Consider the following 17429-nt stretch of genomic DNA (forward strand, 5'->3'; position numbering starts at 1 on the left):
TTCACTGCAGGCTTTGTCATTCGAAAATGAGTAAGGAAAGGTAGAACTTAGACAGAGAATTAAGGATCGCATCCTTACCGAGCTGCTCGTGCAAGAAAAAGCCCAGTTTACTTAGGCGCTCAATCATTTCGATCATGTACAATACATGATTAGTAATTGAGGCTCCATCCCTCATCCGAGCATTGAAAATGGCACAACTAGTTTTGTGCCTTTCAACATCGTCAGGCGTGCCAAAAGAGTCGTTCAATATTTGAAGCATCTCCTGTGGCTGGGCGTTCTCGAACCTGCGGCTGAACTCATCATTCATTGCCGCCAGCATTATGCACCGGATGGTGGTGCGGTCGTTGAGCCACTTCTGGTAAGTGTCTCGGACCGTCCCTCTAGCATTCAGGACTGGCTCCTCAGGTGTCGGATCCGTTACTACATAAAGGATCTGCTCATACTCAAGGATGATTTTTAATTTTCGATACCAGCTATCGAAATTAGGTCCCATAAGCTTGTCATTATCTAATAATGATCGGAGTGACAGGGTAGTGGCCATAGCTGCATAAAGAAAAACCAGACCTATATTAGTATATAAATTATTAATACTAAAGATTTGGACTTTAGTCTAAAGTTTCTCCCAGTATTTTTATGAATTGGTAGCCTCAACCTCCAATTCGAGGAATTACTTTAATTCCTTAGTGGGTACTAGAATCCACACAAACTACACACGAGCCCAACTTTGGTTGGTCAACCCATGTGCATCTATGGGTAGGTTCATAACCAGTTATTTCTCTAAACAATTTTTAGTAATTAATTTTGCCCCAGAACCTAATCAGTAGACTTTGGCCTCCACTGAAAAAATTTGGTTAGGTCCAACCATTAACATGATTTGATTTGGTGAATCGGATCAATAAATGATCAAGTCCAACTTTGGTTGGCCAACCTAACCACCATCAGAAAGACTCAAACCAAATTATCATACTATGAATGATAATTTCATTAGTCAATAAGCACTAGGCCTTTGGGCCTCCAATGAATATTAAACTAATGGACTCATTATCACTTACTTAATGAGAGGCTATGACTTAGTTATCAATATAACTTAATCATTTTCAGGACCTAATAATTTTTGAAGATTTTATTAAAGAATCGAAGAGAAGAAAATATCCAGCCAATTTCAATCCTCCCACTGACTTCACCAAGTCAGATTAAAAAAGATTTACTTAAAGCTGGTATTAGGAGCACCTAAATCAGTCAAACTGATTTACCTAATGATATGGGTGAGCCCTAATCACCAAGTGATCTAATCAAAACTTAATTCACCAGGTTGGCCAGATAAGTGAGATCAGTGGGGGGGATAAGCCATTAACTCGTCAGAGATCAAATCACTACGAGTAGCTCCCGCTTAAAAACCACTGGTCAAACTGCCAAACTTATCTTAGACACCAATCGGTTCATTAGTTTTAATTTGATCAACTTAGTAAATAGGGTTCCACCGCGTAGCCATGAATTAAGTCCATCTTGGTCTAGTTAAAGACATGGACCCATTCAACTACAACTATTGGAGTTGAGTCTAGAGTATCCTTGACCTAATCTAATTCAACTTTTGATTAAATTTGATCAATTACTCTAATTTAGTCCATTTCTTTAAGCTAACCTTAGGTCTAACCCAATTATGGACCTAATCCATCTAACCCATTGACCCACAAGTTTATGCAATTGTCTTAGGTCTTAATTCACAATTCTAGACCTACTAGACAACACTTAATTCTTTTAATTAAGTATTTGGGCTGATGGGTCAGGATTTGGCATTTCGAAAATAATTTTCAAATTTGAAAGGTTTTATTTTCTGTTCACCAAATATGTTGACTCATTACACAAATAGATCAGCACATTTCACAAATAGAAAATAACTCAATCAAAATAAATCATGAATATTTCTTTCGCTACTTCATCTGCATGGGATATAATTGCATCAGCACCCCTACCGCCATAGGAGACCCCATCGAATGGGAAGAGAGGGCCTTTAAACCCTACTTTTCTCCTATGACCGGACGGTCATGGCAACCAATCCAATTTGATTACTTGCTACTTGGATCAAGTATATCTAAATATACCAATTTTAAAATTTAAATTTTAAATTTTAAATTTTAAATTTTGAATTTTAAATTTCAAACAAATTTCAAATTTCAAATTTCAAATTTTTGAATTTTAAATTTTGAATTTTAAATTTTGAATTTTAAATTTTGAATTTTAAATTTGAAATTTTAACCAAATTTCAAATTTCAATTTTTTTTTGAATTTTAAATTTTTGAATTTTGAATTTTGAATTTCAAATTTCAAATTTCAAATCTCAAATTTTGAATTTTAAATTTTTGAATTTTGAATTTTGAACAACTTTCAAAATTTAAATTTCAAATTTTAAATTTTAAATTTTAAATTTAAACTTTTAGATTACAACTTAATCTACGCATGCAAATATATATATTATATCTAAGAACCTGCTCTGATACCATTTTATGAGAAAAATTCAGTGCAGGGGTAAAATGGTAATTTTAAAATATTTTCAGAATCATTATTTTACAGTAGAAATTATTAATTAATCTAATTAATTAATAAAAATTTATCCTACACTAGGATCTAAATATGATATATAGCATGCATGCATTTAAATTTAAAATTCGAATTTGAACAGTAAACACTTTACTGTAATGTGTTCAGAACACAATACCTTTGTGCGGGTAGTAGATCGCCGTAATCTAATCACCGTTGAGAGAGTCTGATCATCACGATGTAGCCACACAGTGTGTCTGGCCTCTACGGATCATCCACACGAAGCTCTCGGTCTGATCGACTCCTCACGAGTGCTAGCTCATTGTAGAGCCCTTTCGACGGTCGATGCTGATCGAACTCCTTCGATCGATGTTTGTCGATTCTTCAAACACTCTAGATCATCAGCAGACATGCTTGAGAGGATGTTGAAGATCTTCCTAAAATTTAGTGGGCTCACGACACTCGTAGCTCACCTTCTCACTTTTCGAACTCCAGGCTGAAACCCTGAAAAACTCACTGAAATCCTGCGCACACTTTTTTTTTCTTTTCTTTCTTTTCCTCTCGGAAGGATATAGACCTTCATCTTGCACACAAGAATTCCTCACGCCCATATTTTCTCTCCAAAATTTTTTTTTTACACACCCCACTCTTCTTCTCCTTTTAAAACAACAACCAAGGTCTTATCCACGTGAGAGGATAAAGATGAGTAATTGCACATTTGAATTCAAATCAAATTTTGAATTTAAATGGAAACTAATTTATCCCTATCCAGTAAAGGTGTGAGAAGAGGAGGGCGTGGCTTAATTTGTGCATGAGTGATTTCATGAGAAATATTTTTTTGTGTAATAAATGGGGCGCTAAAAGAGGATAAGGTCAAGGCGCTAAGATTGGTTGCTCATTCAAATTCAAACTTTATTTTGAATTTGAATGGCCAACTAATCATCCTTATCCACTCATTTGGTGCATTAAAGTGGGATGTGAGGAGGGCTTTGCATGAGAAAAAATTCATGAGAACTTCCTTCTCGTGAATTCAAATGGGCGCAGTGGAAGTGAGGTGGCGCAGGGAGAATGGGTCAAGGTGGTTTCATTATTTAAACCAACCTAATTGAACCAAATAAGTTAGGCCCAATTAGATTAATTTAAATCCAACTAAATTAGACTTAATTAGACTCAATAAAATCTTAATCAAATCAGAAATTGATTAAGCCCAACCCCTGATCAAATCAGGGACCAAACCATCTCGACGATTAGGTCAACTCTTAACCTAATCGGGTCAAACCCAACTGAATCCAATTCAATTGGACTTGATCCAAAAATAATTACTCAATCAAATTAAGTTAATTAGTGATCAAATCACTAATTAAATATCTCATAAATATTGAGTCCAAATCTGATGGGTAATCGGGCATCAGAATTCATCGATATGTAACCCTGATCGAAGAGTCCCAAACTAGTGAGACTCTTGACCCCGGTATCCAAAATATGTGGGACTCATGATCAGAGAATTCTGATTCTCGATCACAGAGTCTCAGACATGTAGGACTCATAGTCCACGAGCATTAAGACTCTTCATCAACCATCAAATCAGATAGGAACCTCTAATGTGTGTGACCCCGCAGGTTCGAACCTAAGTCGGTGGTTCCTAATGTGTGTGACCCCGCAGGTTCGAACCTAAGTCAGTAGCATAGGAACTAATTCCTGTACTAATCAAAGTGACCATCTAGCAATGGTATCCGATGATCGGATAGGTCGAATAGTCACAATCGCAACACTCAGAACCTACGTGAATATGGTTACTGTATAATTTATCCTTTTGACCTCTGTGTTTAGGATGACTCAGGGTTAAACTATCAACTCTGATTAGATCATCCGAATCGTGCTCAACTCAAACAGTCCTGTGACTCCTCACAAAGTCTACCCTGGCCAAGATTTTGCTAAATTGAAACATGACTGTACACAGCTCCTAAACTGGAGTGGTCAATCCCATCTTGACACACACACCGACAAGTCAAGTACTTGACTACACCCAGCAGCCTTCCGTCACTGAATTAGAAATTCAGGTAGTCCAGTGCCTAAGTGCAATGAATTGCTTGCAAGTCACCGTGGTGGTTTTAGGTCGGAGGGATATTTATACCCATATTCCATCGGAGCAAATCTTGACTGCAAAAATAGCTCCAGAGTCGGTCACATTCAGTACAGATGTACCCTTACATCTCACCTGTATACCATACCAGTGTCTCCACACTTATTGGTTAAGAGGACAACCAACCTATATGGCACATAATGACCTATACTTGATAAACGTTATCGTCCTTGGTAACAACGTATCATTTTATCACGAACAGATTTAAAGACTAAACGATAAATCTTCCTTTGTCGAGTCTAAATAGTCCTAAGGACTTCACCACAACATAGGAGTTCATTAGAAGATGAAATATTTTGTGATGAAAAATATCAAAATAATTTTTATTAATTCATAATTCATGTACATATACAAAAATGAGTACAATTGTCAACAGGCTGACGATTGACTTTGAGACACTATTCTCAATAGCTAGAGCTTCCACAGACCCTAGGATCTCCTTTACCACTAATAGATCTCCTAGTCAGCCCACTCAGACATATCTTCCAACCTTTCCAGCCCTCCTCTTCTAGACTTACTCATCCCTTCATTGGCGTTGGGCATTCTAGTAGGACTAGGAGCCATTAGAGCCAGTCCCCCTTCCAGAGCTTCAGTCCACCATAAGATATCCTTATCTCATGAGGATTAGAGCTTCTATTATTTCTATTTTCTGTTGTTGCCAGTATGCCATGTATCTTAGATTACTTATCTTGGATTTGTATCTTATTGACTTATGTATGTGCCACTTATGATTGATGTAGCTTTGTTGTTTTTGATGGATGTGACTTATTCTGGACCCATTTATCTTGCTTCTAGATATATTTTAACTTATAAAATGGAGAGTAAAAATGCTATGCATGGCTATGTTTGATCTACCTTATTTGATGATGTTAAAAATAAAGAGTAGATAGGCTACGCATTATGTGGTATAAGAAGAAGGGTACAAGCAAGAATCATTGTAAGAGAGTAAGTATATGCTTGATGGCTTGATATATGTTTGATGGAATGATGATTGATTTTTGACAATTGCTTTGATAATGGATCATTTTATCTTATGTTGATACTTGATTGCATCGATACAGTGCCCAAATAAAATGTATATGCATAGTTGATACGATGCTCTGATACAATGTATATGCACATATATGCTTTGATGCAATGTATAATATACACATACATACTTTGTCACAATGCTTAAAAATCTTTGGAAGTTTTGCCCACCAATGCTCTAATACAATTTTTGAAGATTCATAGAATGCATTAATACGATGCTTGAAAACTCATGGAATGCTTCAATATACTTTTGCATGCCTTGATATAGAATGCTTGAATGCTCTTTAATGGTGTAATATAAGGATATTACTCCACTCCAATATATTACTCAGTTTATTCCACTTATACTCAATATTTTGTCATCTTCAAAAAGGAGGAGATTATTGATCCAAGAATTAATTTTAGTGACCACAAAATGATTGAGTTGGTTACTAATACTTATATGTCTTTGGAGTAGTTTAAAGCATGTTTCAGGGAAGTCTAGAAAATTTGAGCATGTAGATATATACAGAGAAGGCCAAAGGATCAATTTTTTCAAATTGGAGAAAAGATTAATGGTTTTTGGAATCTTCAAAAGCATGAAGGGATGACTCCATATGGATAAGAGGCAATTTTGAGGTGTTCGATGGGTAAAATCTTGAAAAATTAGCACTTCGGACATCATGGGTGGACATCTAGAGCTTAGGAGTTAATCTTCATGTTAATCCTATGAAAAAGACTGACCGGTATGCTTTAAGGGGCGACCCTAGTGTCAACCCCTGTATTAGGGGACAACATAGTGTCGACCTCTGATGTGCCATAGGTGGAAACATAGAGCTTATTTTTTATTTTTCATAGTGGGCGATGCTAACATTGACCCCTGACTGTAGGACACTAATGTTGACTCCTATGTGTCGATAGTTCATAACAGCTAGTTTTTCAATCTTAAAAAGTTACATTTAATGCCCTCCAACTACTCCACAATGGTCTCCAACAGCTAGTATTGACTCTAGCAATCTTTGGGCTTACATAGGCTTCCAAAAGATTGAAAAATACAACAAAAATTGAGGAAAAACTACTTCCAAGGTGATGGAGTATTCATTATTAGAAATACTCACTCCATATTCAACCAACAATTTAAAGAGCTTCCACCGAGTATTTCGAGTAGAATGGTGCATTTAAGAGGCTTCTCCAATCATTTGAAAAGTGCTTCAACAGTCTTTATTGTCTTTATTGTGCTTATTAAGGAACTTGATTATTTTCTTTGTTGAACTCTTGTATATTTTATAATTGTGGGAACAAGTTTTGATGAGCTCAACTTGCAGAATAGATTGATCCATATCTTGAAATAGATTGTATAGAGCTTGCTCATACCCAAGAAACATGTGGCTACTTTAGAAAGAACTAGCAAGGGTGGCAATTTGGTTTGATCTATCAGGCACCCAATCCGATCCGACCCAAATGGGATGGATTTTATCTGATCTCATCAAAATCCAGGACGGATATGTTAAAGTCATAGAAGTTGAAAGAGGCCAAACCCCAAAAAAAAAAGGGGGAAGGAAGAAATCTTACATCAAGGAGCTTGGAGAAGCCCAATCTTGCTATCTCCTTCGTGTGGTAGGTCTTGCTCATCGATCAATCCATGGGCAAGAGGATTATCTACATTAGCTTCCGAATGAGCTGAGCGTCCATAAGTTTGGAGTCAGATCTCTAGACAACCTTAATCAAAGTAAGAAGCTCTTTCTTAATCCTAGATGAGGAAGGCCTAGCTTGATCCTAGCTATAGAAAGACCCAACATGAGAGGGGAAGACACAACCCTCGAAGCTGGAGCTAGCACCGATAGAGGAGATGGGTCACAACACACTACCGGACTCCATGCCCGGCCCCTCTCAGGAGAGATCGATGGCACCGACTTCAACGGCATTGCAAGGATGACCTCCACTTCATCATCAACCTCCAGTGGCTCGTTGTTGGAAGATCATGGAGTCGGTATTAGCTTGAGTGAGGAAACAACCACCCACCTCTTTTTCTTCGATGTCAATCCTTTACAATCAAAAGAGCTCGATCTCTTCTTCAAAGCAAATCGCAACGACTCCAAGGTCGGCCTCATCACTACAATAGCTAGTAAAGTTAGTATCCTACCAAATAAAAAGTAAAATTGAAATTGAAGATCAAGTCAGGGAGATCAACCATACCCCAAGTATTGATCGAGCTAACACCGACATTGTATAGAGCCTACTCGACTGGAGCTCCTTGAGTGGAGGGATCTCCATATACCATAGTTTGTAGAGATGCTTCTTTTCCTTGGAGAGCGGCTCGGCATATTTATTCCAAGAGATCTGTGGGTGTCTCCAGATCTAGTTAAATTCCAATGGAAGTTCATAGGAGATAAAAAAGAAACAACTCTTCCAGCAGTGAATAGAAGAAGCAACTCCATGACAAATGGTAGCCCTCACGAGGAGTGAAGTACCACCAACACTTACTTCGGAGTATGCCTCTTCAGAGTAAAGATTGCTCAAAATAGTGAGCATCTCAATTTGGTCTCGATCAGAACACAAAGAAAAATGAAAGCCATAATAATCTAAACACTATTCGGAATAATCGGGGAAGGGATGAGCCAGTACAGGTCAAAAAGATTGGAAATGAAAGGGTGAAGGGTAAACTAAAGTCTGGCTCAAAGAAATTCCTCATAAATCGCTAGCTGTCCTATGGGAGCATCAGTCACTCGATCAATCCAATCAGGTAATTCTAGCAAAGAATAGTTAGAAAATCAATATTGAGCTCAGATCATTTTTAGGTCAAACTCGATAAGGGTAGACATCTCTACCATTGGCCTGTGCTCAAGTGCATCTAAACTGGATGGCTTGGATTGGGCTGGAGGGTCCAAGGAGGCAACAGTCTAGGTCTCTACCTCAGAACCAATCTTGGAAGGGATCAACCTGGGGCCCTAGCCAATCCAAGAGTCTTCACCTCAGATCTCACTATCATCAGACTCCATATCAATTGAAGAAAAGACAAAGAAAGAAAATGCACCAAAAATAGAGAACCAAGGCAGAAACACAAATGAATAAAGGGCCCAAAAGGAGAAACCCTAAAACATCTACAAAGAAAGCTAGAGAGGTGCAAGAAAGAGGAAGCAATTAAGAGAAGCCCATCAGAAAAATGATAGTAATGCCAAAGCTGATCATCGGAAGTCTTGCAAATGACGGATAGCAACAAATAAAACTCCCAATAGCAATGAAAGTAGAATGCCTAAAGATGAAATAGTGGAGGATGCAAAACAAATGAAGAGGATGCAAAAATTTATAGCCACACCTACGACCTGCATCAATCCAATGGGTTGACACACCCACCTAAAATGTCAACATGCCATTACAAGAAAACTAACTATTAGCAACGCTAATAGTCAGTTTGTCATTGCTAATGCTAGCCGTTGCTAAAAATCTGACGAAAATACCTTAGTCGCTAATTGTCATTATTAATGATAGTGATTTTGCCGTTACTAATAATGATAATTAGCATTGCATCAATGACAATACCATTGCTAATAATTTTTTATTTTTTTAATTATAATTTTAAAAAACTATTAGCGATGGCCTATCATTGTTAATAATTTTTTATTTTTTGAATTATAATTTTAAAAAAATTATTAGCGATGGTAAGCCATTGCTAATACCATCATTAATAGTTTTTTATTTTTTTAAAAAAACTATTAGCCATGGTATCACAGTCGCTAATAGTTTTTATTTTTTTAAAAAAAATTTTAATTAAATATTTTAAAATCTATTTTATAATTATTTTTAAAATATATTATAAATAAAATAATAATTATTTAATATAATTATAAATAAAAAATTAATTATATTATATTAAAAATTAAAATTATTTAACATAATTTCATGTAGAAAACTAAATGAGTATAACTATTAATAGTGGATGTCTGTTAAGTCATTGGAATATGAAACAGATCAAAATAAACTATTCTTCATATTCATATTGAAGTAAAATGACTAAAAGATCATAAGGATAGCCAAGAAGAAGGAGCGCAAATAAGTAAGAGTTAAAGAAAGAAGTAAAGCATGCAGAATTTTTAAATATTTTAAGGTGATTGGTGGTACTTTTATACTTTGATTTCACAGTACATCCATTACTTTATTCACTAAACTATAATGAGCTGATTTGCTCCATAAATTATGCTGGACAAAAATTTGGACTATTATCAAGGTGTGGAAATTGCCAAGTATTAGAATGAACAACTAGAAGCTAGCCATTAAATGAGGGCCCTGCTTGCTTAAAGTTAATAAGAAAGCATGCATGTGGCGACAATGGCCGAAAATACTTTTTGATATCCTTTCTTATTTTAAATGATCAAAACTATCATTCTTTATCAAGAAAAGCTCTAAAATAGATCTAATCTTGCAAGAACAGACACAGCATATCCTTGACTAGCTATATTTCTTTATTTTTTTTTCATTTAAGTTATTTGAGGTCAAGGCAAGAAAATGTCAAATAAAATTGCACGCTCATTATAAAAAATAAACTCCGTAAAAGTGAATTTTCTTTGGAGATTAGAAATTTTTCTTCAAAAATTTGACTATACAAGAATTTCCATCTTTGCATTCATAAATTATTTCAAGCAATCCAAGATTGTTTTTTATTATGGTCATCATACATGATAAGCAGTCCAAGGTGCAACCAACATTAATTGATATTAGTAAATCAATCAAACTGGACATGCAAAAACTAATATCAAGGCATTTAGGTTTGGGAAGTAGAAGACATCAATACATAACAAGTGAAAATTTGCTGTTTAACAACATCAATTTATAATCAAGTAGGATGAATCAAAATCTTGACACTAACTTATTCATAAAAGGATATAAGTTTTACTGCAGCATCAGACCAACAAATGTAATTCAAATTCTTAAACACTAAGAAAGTGGAGCCAGTGTAATATAATAAAGTATCTGATTTGCTTTACGACTAGACCTTTGAATGCATGTATTCAACTCGGTTAATCTACAAGCATGAGAACTGTTTTCAGAATCATGGACAAGCAAATATTAATCTAAGCCTTTGGATACAAAACAAGGTCTGATAACATAAAGAAGACAGTGTGCACGTGAAATTAACTAATGGATAAAAAAAATAAAATATTAAAGCATAAACATGTGAATATTGAAAGTTTAAACATAAAATACTACATCAGATTTTCAGAATCATGATTTATGAATGGGTAGTATGAAATTACCCAATAACTTCTTTGACTGCAATCCAACCATGTTATCACTATAATTCTTCCCTCTATATGTTAACACCTGGACAACAATTAATCACCAAACAAAATATCAAGAAACCATTAGAAATAAAGATCTAAAAGATTAAACCATCACATACTAATAATCGGTGACCCGATGGGAGGGAGGCGGGCCGGGGCCTTGAAGAGGTGGCCAGGGCTCGTGGAGGTGGGAGGCAGCTGAGGGGCTCAGGATCTGACAGATGGGGGCTCCGAGAGGTGGCCGGGGGGAGGGGGCCGAGGCCGGGGGCTCGGAGAGGTGATTGGGGGCTTGGGGATCAGGGAGGTGGCCAGAGGGAGGCGGGTCGGGGGCTCGGGGTTTGGAGAGGTGGGTCAGGGGCTTGAGCCTTGGGGAGGCGGCCGACAGCTTGGGGAAGCCAGATTTGGTGGCAGGGGAAAGAGAGGACCGGAGACAGCCGGGGGGAGGTGGGCTGGAGGCTTCGGGAGGCGTCCAGGACTCTAAGAGGTGGGAGGCAGTCGAGGGGCTCGGGATCCGATGGATGAGGGCTTGGGGCGACCGCAGGGTCATGATGGGGACATCGGGGCTGGGGCAGGGGCTCAGGGACCAGTAGGGCAGGGCCGCGGGCTAGGTGTGGTAGGGCAGGGGCCGCGGTGCCGACTGGGGTAGGGGTCATGGGTCGGCTCGGGGTCAGGCTGGCTCAAAGTCAAGGCCGACGGTGTCAAAGTGGCCGTGGGATGTCGAGAGACAGGAGGAAAGAGGGGTTGGGGGGGTGAGGGCACCAACGAGAGGAGGATGAGGAGTGGGAATAGGAGAGAATGAGCGGGTGAGCAAAAAATTTTTCTCTTGTGATGGTTTATATGGTAGACTATTAGCGATGGCAAATATGCCATTGCTAATTCCATCGGTAAAGATATTAAAATATCATAGCTAAAATCCGTCGCTAATAACCATGTCTCCATCCCTAAACAACTATCAAATATGTTATAATTTTAAAATTTAAAGTCTATCTTCATCATTCATTATCTAAATAATTATCATTAGAGTATCGTCATAAAAAATCATCTCGATCAGATAGCCCTAGCTATGTCGATCAATAAAATTCAATTTCAACGATTACGAACGACCGCATGATGATCTGATAAATAGAGATCATTGATGGATCCAAAAATTTATAACAATCATCTCGATGATATTTGTAGCCCACTATCAAAATTTTACTTGAATCGGACATCATTATCATGGTTTATTTAACATTGGATGATTTCAATCGTTAAATGAAAAATGAGTGATCAAAAGGTCAAATGACGTCTAATTAAGGTAATTTTTTAGATAACTAATCTTTGCTACTATTTTAATTATTTGTATGGTGATGATCATAAAATTTAAACTATTTATATATGAACCATCCATATTAAGTAGATCTTATAAAAGTACAAGTATAATTATTTAAAGACTTTAAAAATGAGTATCAAGAGATATATAGTTTTGGATCGTTCATATATATATAGTTTGAATTTTATAATCATCACCATACAAATGATTAAAGTAGTAGCAAAGATTATTTATCTAAAAAATTGCATTATAATCGAATGCCGTTGGCCTTTTGATCACTTAATTTTTATTTAACGGTTCAAATCATTTCATGCTAAATTAACCATGATAATGATATATGATTAAAGTAAAATTTTAATAGTATACTATAAATATCATCAAGATTATCATTATAAATTTTTGGATCTATCGATGGTTTCTATCTATTAGATCATTATACAGTCATTCGTGATCGTCGAAATCGAATTTTAATGATTGACATGCCTAAGGCCACAGGATCGAGACGATCTTTTGTGATGATAGTCTAATGATAATTATTTAGATAATGAACAGTGAAGATAGACTTTAAATTTTAAAATTATATCATATTCAGAAAAAAATAATTTTTTTTTTCTTTTTATGACGGACCTTCCATCGCTAATATTTCCATCGCTAATAATTATAATAAATAATTTTTTTATTTATTTTTTGCAGACACGCCATTGCTAATAGTGCCATCGCTAATGGTTATTAGCGATGGCACTTACCATCGCTAATATTCTTTCCACCATTGCTAATAATTTTAATAAATAATTTTTTTATCTGATGGCTAATAATGTTAAAAATATATTTTTTATTAGCGATGAGAAAATACCATCGCTAATAATTAAGAATCTATCACTAATAATCTTTAAAAAATAAAAAAATTTATTAGCGATGGCAAAATCGCCGTCGCTACTTGCCATTGGTAAAAATATTTATTAGTGACGGCAGATCAGCCATCGCTAATAGTTATCGTTAATACTCATTTTTCTTATAGTGTGCATCCGCTCTTAGTTGGCATAGTAATCTATAGTAATTGTGAAAAATGTGCATCCTGTCACATGACAATCTTGGATACGGTGTGGTGGCAATCAAGAGATCCTCGGAATCGAATGTTTTAAATAATCCCGGTGCACCGCCTCAATTCTTATACTTTCATAATGTGATATTTCAACTAAAGCATTATTTTGGAAGCTAGAGCTCGAGACATTCTACATAGTAATGATGGTATATGTCCTGATAGAAACTCAAAGCTGGCCTCGATTACACTTGACGAATAAAACTGGCTCCCTCAACGAACTACTCCCATTATTTAAAGTAAACAAACTTCCTCAGACTAGGGAGTGGAGGGCAAGTGTTAAGGAACGAATCATTTAGATAAGCCATTTTTCACCAATTGAGGCACTTCAGCATGGGATTAAGACATCCTAGATGGCATCGTAAGTCCAGTCCGAGGATGATAACATGAGCCAATAAGCCCAAGTGACGGCCGACATTATCACCAACTAAGTGTTGATACCGGCCCCAACTCAATAGAAGCCAACCCAGACTTTAGACAACACTACCCCAAGGATCATAACCTCCTATGCATTCAAGCCACCAGCTATCCTAGTAGTGGGATTAGGTCCTCGAAATCTCCTAATGATTTTCAGAATATGGACAACTGGTGCCCACGACCAACAATCATGATTCGCAGAGTAGTAGATGGATTTCTTATCTTATTGCCCTACCTGATTAAGGCCAAACAACTTAATTACAGCATTAAGGCCTACTGGCTTATCAAATTTAGGCACAACGTCCTGTAGCTCTATCTCTATATAAAAAGATAGAGAGACCCTAAAGTAAGCAAGCAATCACAAGCACTGTGAATACAGTCTATATTCTCTTTTTCTATTTAGGCATTGGAGGGTCCTCCATCAGAGTATCTCCAGCGCATGCGGACTTTCGCTATAGGTGTCCCCAAGCAGAAATGCTTCACTAGTTAGATCTAAGCTCCATGTTGGTAGGTGACCGACGTTAGTTCAGAGGCTTGCGGCAACATATCCTATTTAGTATTTTAAGATAAAATTCTAATAGGTTCAAGTCGAGTTAATAGCTGAGCCTAAAGATCAACTTAGTAGTTCGTTAAAAGATTTTTTGCTGACTCATGCTTATAATCTATCTCATATTTAATGGAAAAAAATTTTGATGATGATGATGAATATACTTAGGGGTTTAAAATTAATCCAACTCCATTGTATTCATGGCCTAAAATAAGACCATCATAGCAATATAATGACGTCCATTTGAAAGGGGCCATTACATTATATCAGCAATAAAAAGAATTTAAACTGCAATCGTATTTGATTATTACTATTCTATAATTAACCCCATATGAAAAGAATAATGATCATTATTTAATATTTTCTTTGTTCACCTAAATAAAATAATAGTTTGTTGATACTAGATATATTTTTTTATTTGATAAATAATGATTTTCGCAGATTAAACTGTTAATTTTTTTTTATTAATCTTCATGTTCTATCATAAAGATAAATAATAACCATTATAATTATAGCAGCCATTAATAATTTACCTTTACAATCCCATTCGCATAGACATGAGCTTTCAGTGCTGTTATAATCATGACAAAGGTCGATAAAATTATTAACGCAAATTGAACATTGGTTAATTCAAGCTTGTGATTGAAATCCAAATCATGCGTCATAGAACTCGATCCTATTTAAATCAGGTACATTTGATAGTGATCTCCACTTAATTTCTCTGGGAATATCCTCGGCCTGGTCCTACTAAAACAAAAAGTTTGCTTGAATCATAACCAGCCTAACTATATGTAGGCTAGTTGGCAACCACGATTAAATCCATTACTTTTCCACACGAGAAACAAGCGAATAAACAAAAAGCAAAATGAGAGGGAAAGGGAAACGTGGTTGGGGCTACAAATGGGACCCAAGAGGAAAAGATCAAAGAAATTAAGATGTCTACAAGGCGCCGACCCGCGGCCCAATTGCGTCTCACGCCGGCTAGAAGAATTTCACCGCGTGTTCCACGTGCTGTGCGCCCCCACCACGACCTTTCTCCCTCCCATCTCTCCCATTCATATAAATCCAGAGTCCCTTGCTCCCTCTTTCTCCATCCCTCCACCTCTACCCATCAAACATCAAGCTTTCACCAACAGAAGAAACCATCGATCTCGTTCGCTAGCTGTCGATCTGCTTCAAATGTCAAGAACTGAATTGTAGCAAGAAAGAAGTTTGAACAAAGATTCGAGTCGTGGGAGGAGAAGAAGATTGTAAAAATGGTCGGGAGTGGTGGTGATCTGGAGCTGCGTCTCAGCCTCGGCAGCAGCAGCCAAGATTGTTCTGCTGCTGAATCCAGCAGGTATTGCATTCGAAACGCGATGAAAACCATCTATCCAACTTATACATCAATTTCTTGCTTTCTGTTTCCATAATTCTATTAATTTCTAATGGATTTTTTGGAATTTTGAAGGATTGATGGATGGTCGGCGAACTTAGAACAAAAACAGCAGCAGCAGAAGATTACCATCTTTTACAATGGTCAGATTTGTGTCTGCGACGGCACAGAGTTTCAGGTTGGCCATCTTTCTTGATATCTCTTTTCAGCCATTAACCTTTTGCTGTGCTTTTACCATGATCCTTCAAGTCACCATTAGCATATATATATTAGTCACATAATTATCCACCAATTCTTCTTTTCTTGATTCATTTAGTGTATCCCAGGCAATTCCACCTTATTCTATAATCTAGATTACGTAAGAAAAAAATTTCGTTTTTAAGACATAGGAATAAAAAAATGATACTCTGAGAACAAACAGTAGGTCTGTCGGAGGTGAGGAGGTGGTGGTTATGTGAATGGACTTGGTCCAAGTGGTCCGGCCGCTGTCATTTTCTATGACGTGGTTCTCTTATGGCCACCCTCTTTGTTCTCTTTTGGTTCTTTGATTCAACACAAAACTTGGCATTTTTTTGTTGACCAACCATACAAGTCAAAGATAGGGATTCAGCCTGGCTCATTCTTATTCTTCTTTGCGTGTTCTCAATCCATTGTAGCAGCGTAGAAAGAGTGGCATTGAAGACCAACTAATTATCTCTTTATTTATTTCTTTTTATTTTTCAAACAAAATGTATATTAATTATCCTTTTGTTTTCATTTGGGAACAGGCAAGAGCCATTATATCCATGGCCAAGAAAGAGATGGATGATAGGATGAACAAGAACTATCACATCCAACAGCAGCACCAATTTGAGCAAAAGCACAATAAGTTGAATCCACCTCAACCTCCAGCATCTTCTTCTAAGGCTATGCCGCAGCTTCTTAATCAAGGGCTGTCGATGAAACGATCTTTACAACGGTTTCTTCAGAAGAGGAAGGCAAGAATGAATGCTGCCTCCCCTTATAACAATAGACATGAGTTATTATTTTCTTCGACATTGTAGATTGTATACCTTAAGTCTTTTTTTAACCCTTTTATATCTCTCCTCTTAGGGAAAGTAAAAAGTGATTGATTTTGGTTTGCTGTATCTAAATATTCTTGGGTGAGAAATAATATGTTTCTTTATTGTAACATTTTGTGAAGATTATTTTGATCATTTTCAATATTATGGTTGAATTATCACAATCTTGGAATTTTAAGTAGTCTTTTGGCATGGGAGGTGGTAGGAGTAAAGAGCCAACCATCACGTGGAACCTTTTCAATGGAATGTTTAGCTTAACCATAAATATCAAAAGAAAAATATGAAAATTTGCAAAATGCTATATTTTAAAATTTAGAAGGTGTTACTCTTTGTGCAAACCAATCACATTTTATAATCAATTGAGGGTAGAACTTTGCATGAATGCAACAGCCTTTTCTGGGAATCATAACTATTAGGGTAACTGATGATGCATTTAGGAAAATATCTTTATTACAACTAAAAAACTAGTGTTAATTTTAATTTCTCTTTTATCTTCATGATAAAATTGAAAGCACGAAGTATAATTTCGCATACCATGCATGCACCTATCATATAAAACAATCACCATTGCGTAGTTATGACAGATATTTCCCCCAAGAAAGATATAATTATGTAGAGTTAAAATAAAAATAGAAAGTGAGAGTTGC

General features: G+C 36.5%; 1 protein-coding gene across 1 annotated transcript; it reads left to right on the top strand.

Moving 5' to 3' along the window:
• The first annotated feature begins 15444 nt into the window (after positions 1-15444).
• LOC105033989 (protein TIFY 5A) lies at positions 15445-16892 on the top strand. The gene is made up of 3 exons (XM_010909000.3): positions 15445-15685; positions 15797-15899; positions 16489-16892. The coding sequence occupies exons 1-3, from the start codon at positions 15603-15605 to the stop codon at positions 16762-16764; spliced, it is 462 nt and encodes a 153-aa protein (XP_010907302.1). The 5' UTR covers positions 15445-15602; the 3' UTR covers positions 16765-16892.
• Positions 16893-17429: the final 537 nt, after the last annotated feature.

Source organism: Elaeis guineensis, chromosome 6 (assembly GCF_000442705.2).
Source record: "Elaeis guineensis isolate ETL-2024a chromosome 6, EG11, whole genome shotgun sequence".
Lineage (NCBI taxonomy): Eukaryota > Viridiplantae > Streptophyta > Magnoliopsida > Arecales > Arecaceae > Elaeis > Elaeis guineensis.

Excerpts from the sequence above, each read along its gene's own strand:
- LOC105033989 (XM_010909000.3), top strand. The coding sequence starts at position 15,603 with ATGGTCGGGAGTGGTGGTGATCTGGAGCTGCGTCTCAGCCTCGGCAGC. Across the intron at positions 15,686-15,796 it reads TCTGCTGCTGAATCCAGCAG|GATTGATGGATGGTCGGCGA; the intron begins GTATTGCATTCG and ends GGAATTTTGAAG. Across the intron at positions 15,900-16,488 it reads GCGACGGCACAGAGTTTCAG|GCAAGAGCCATTATATCCAT; the intron begins GTTGGCCATCTT and ends ATTTGGGAACAG.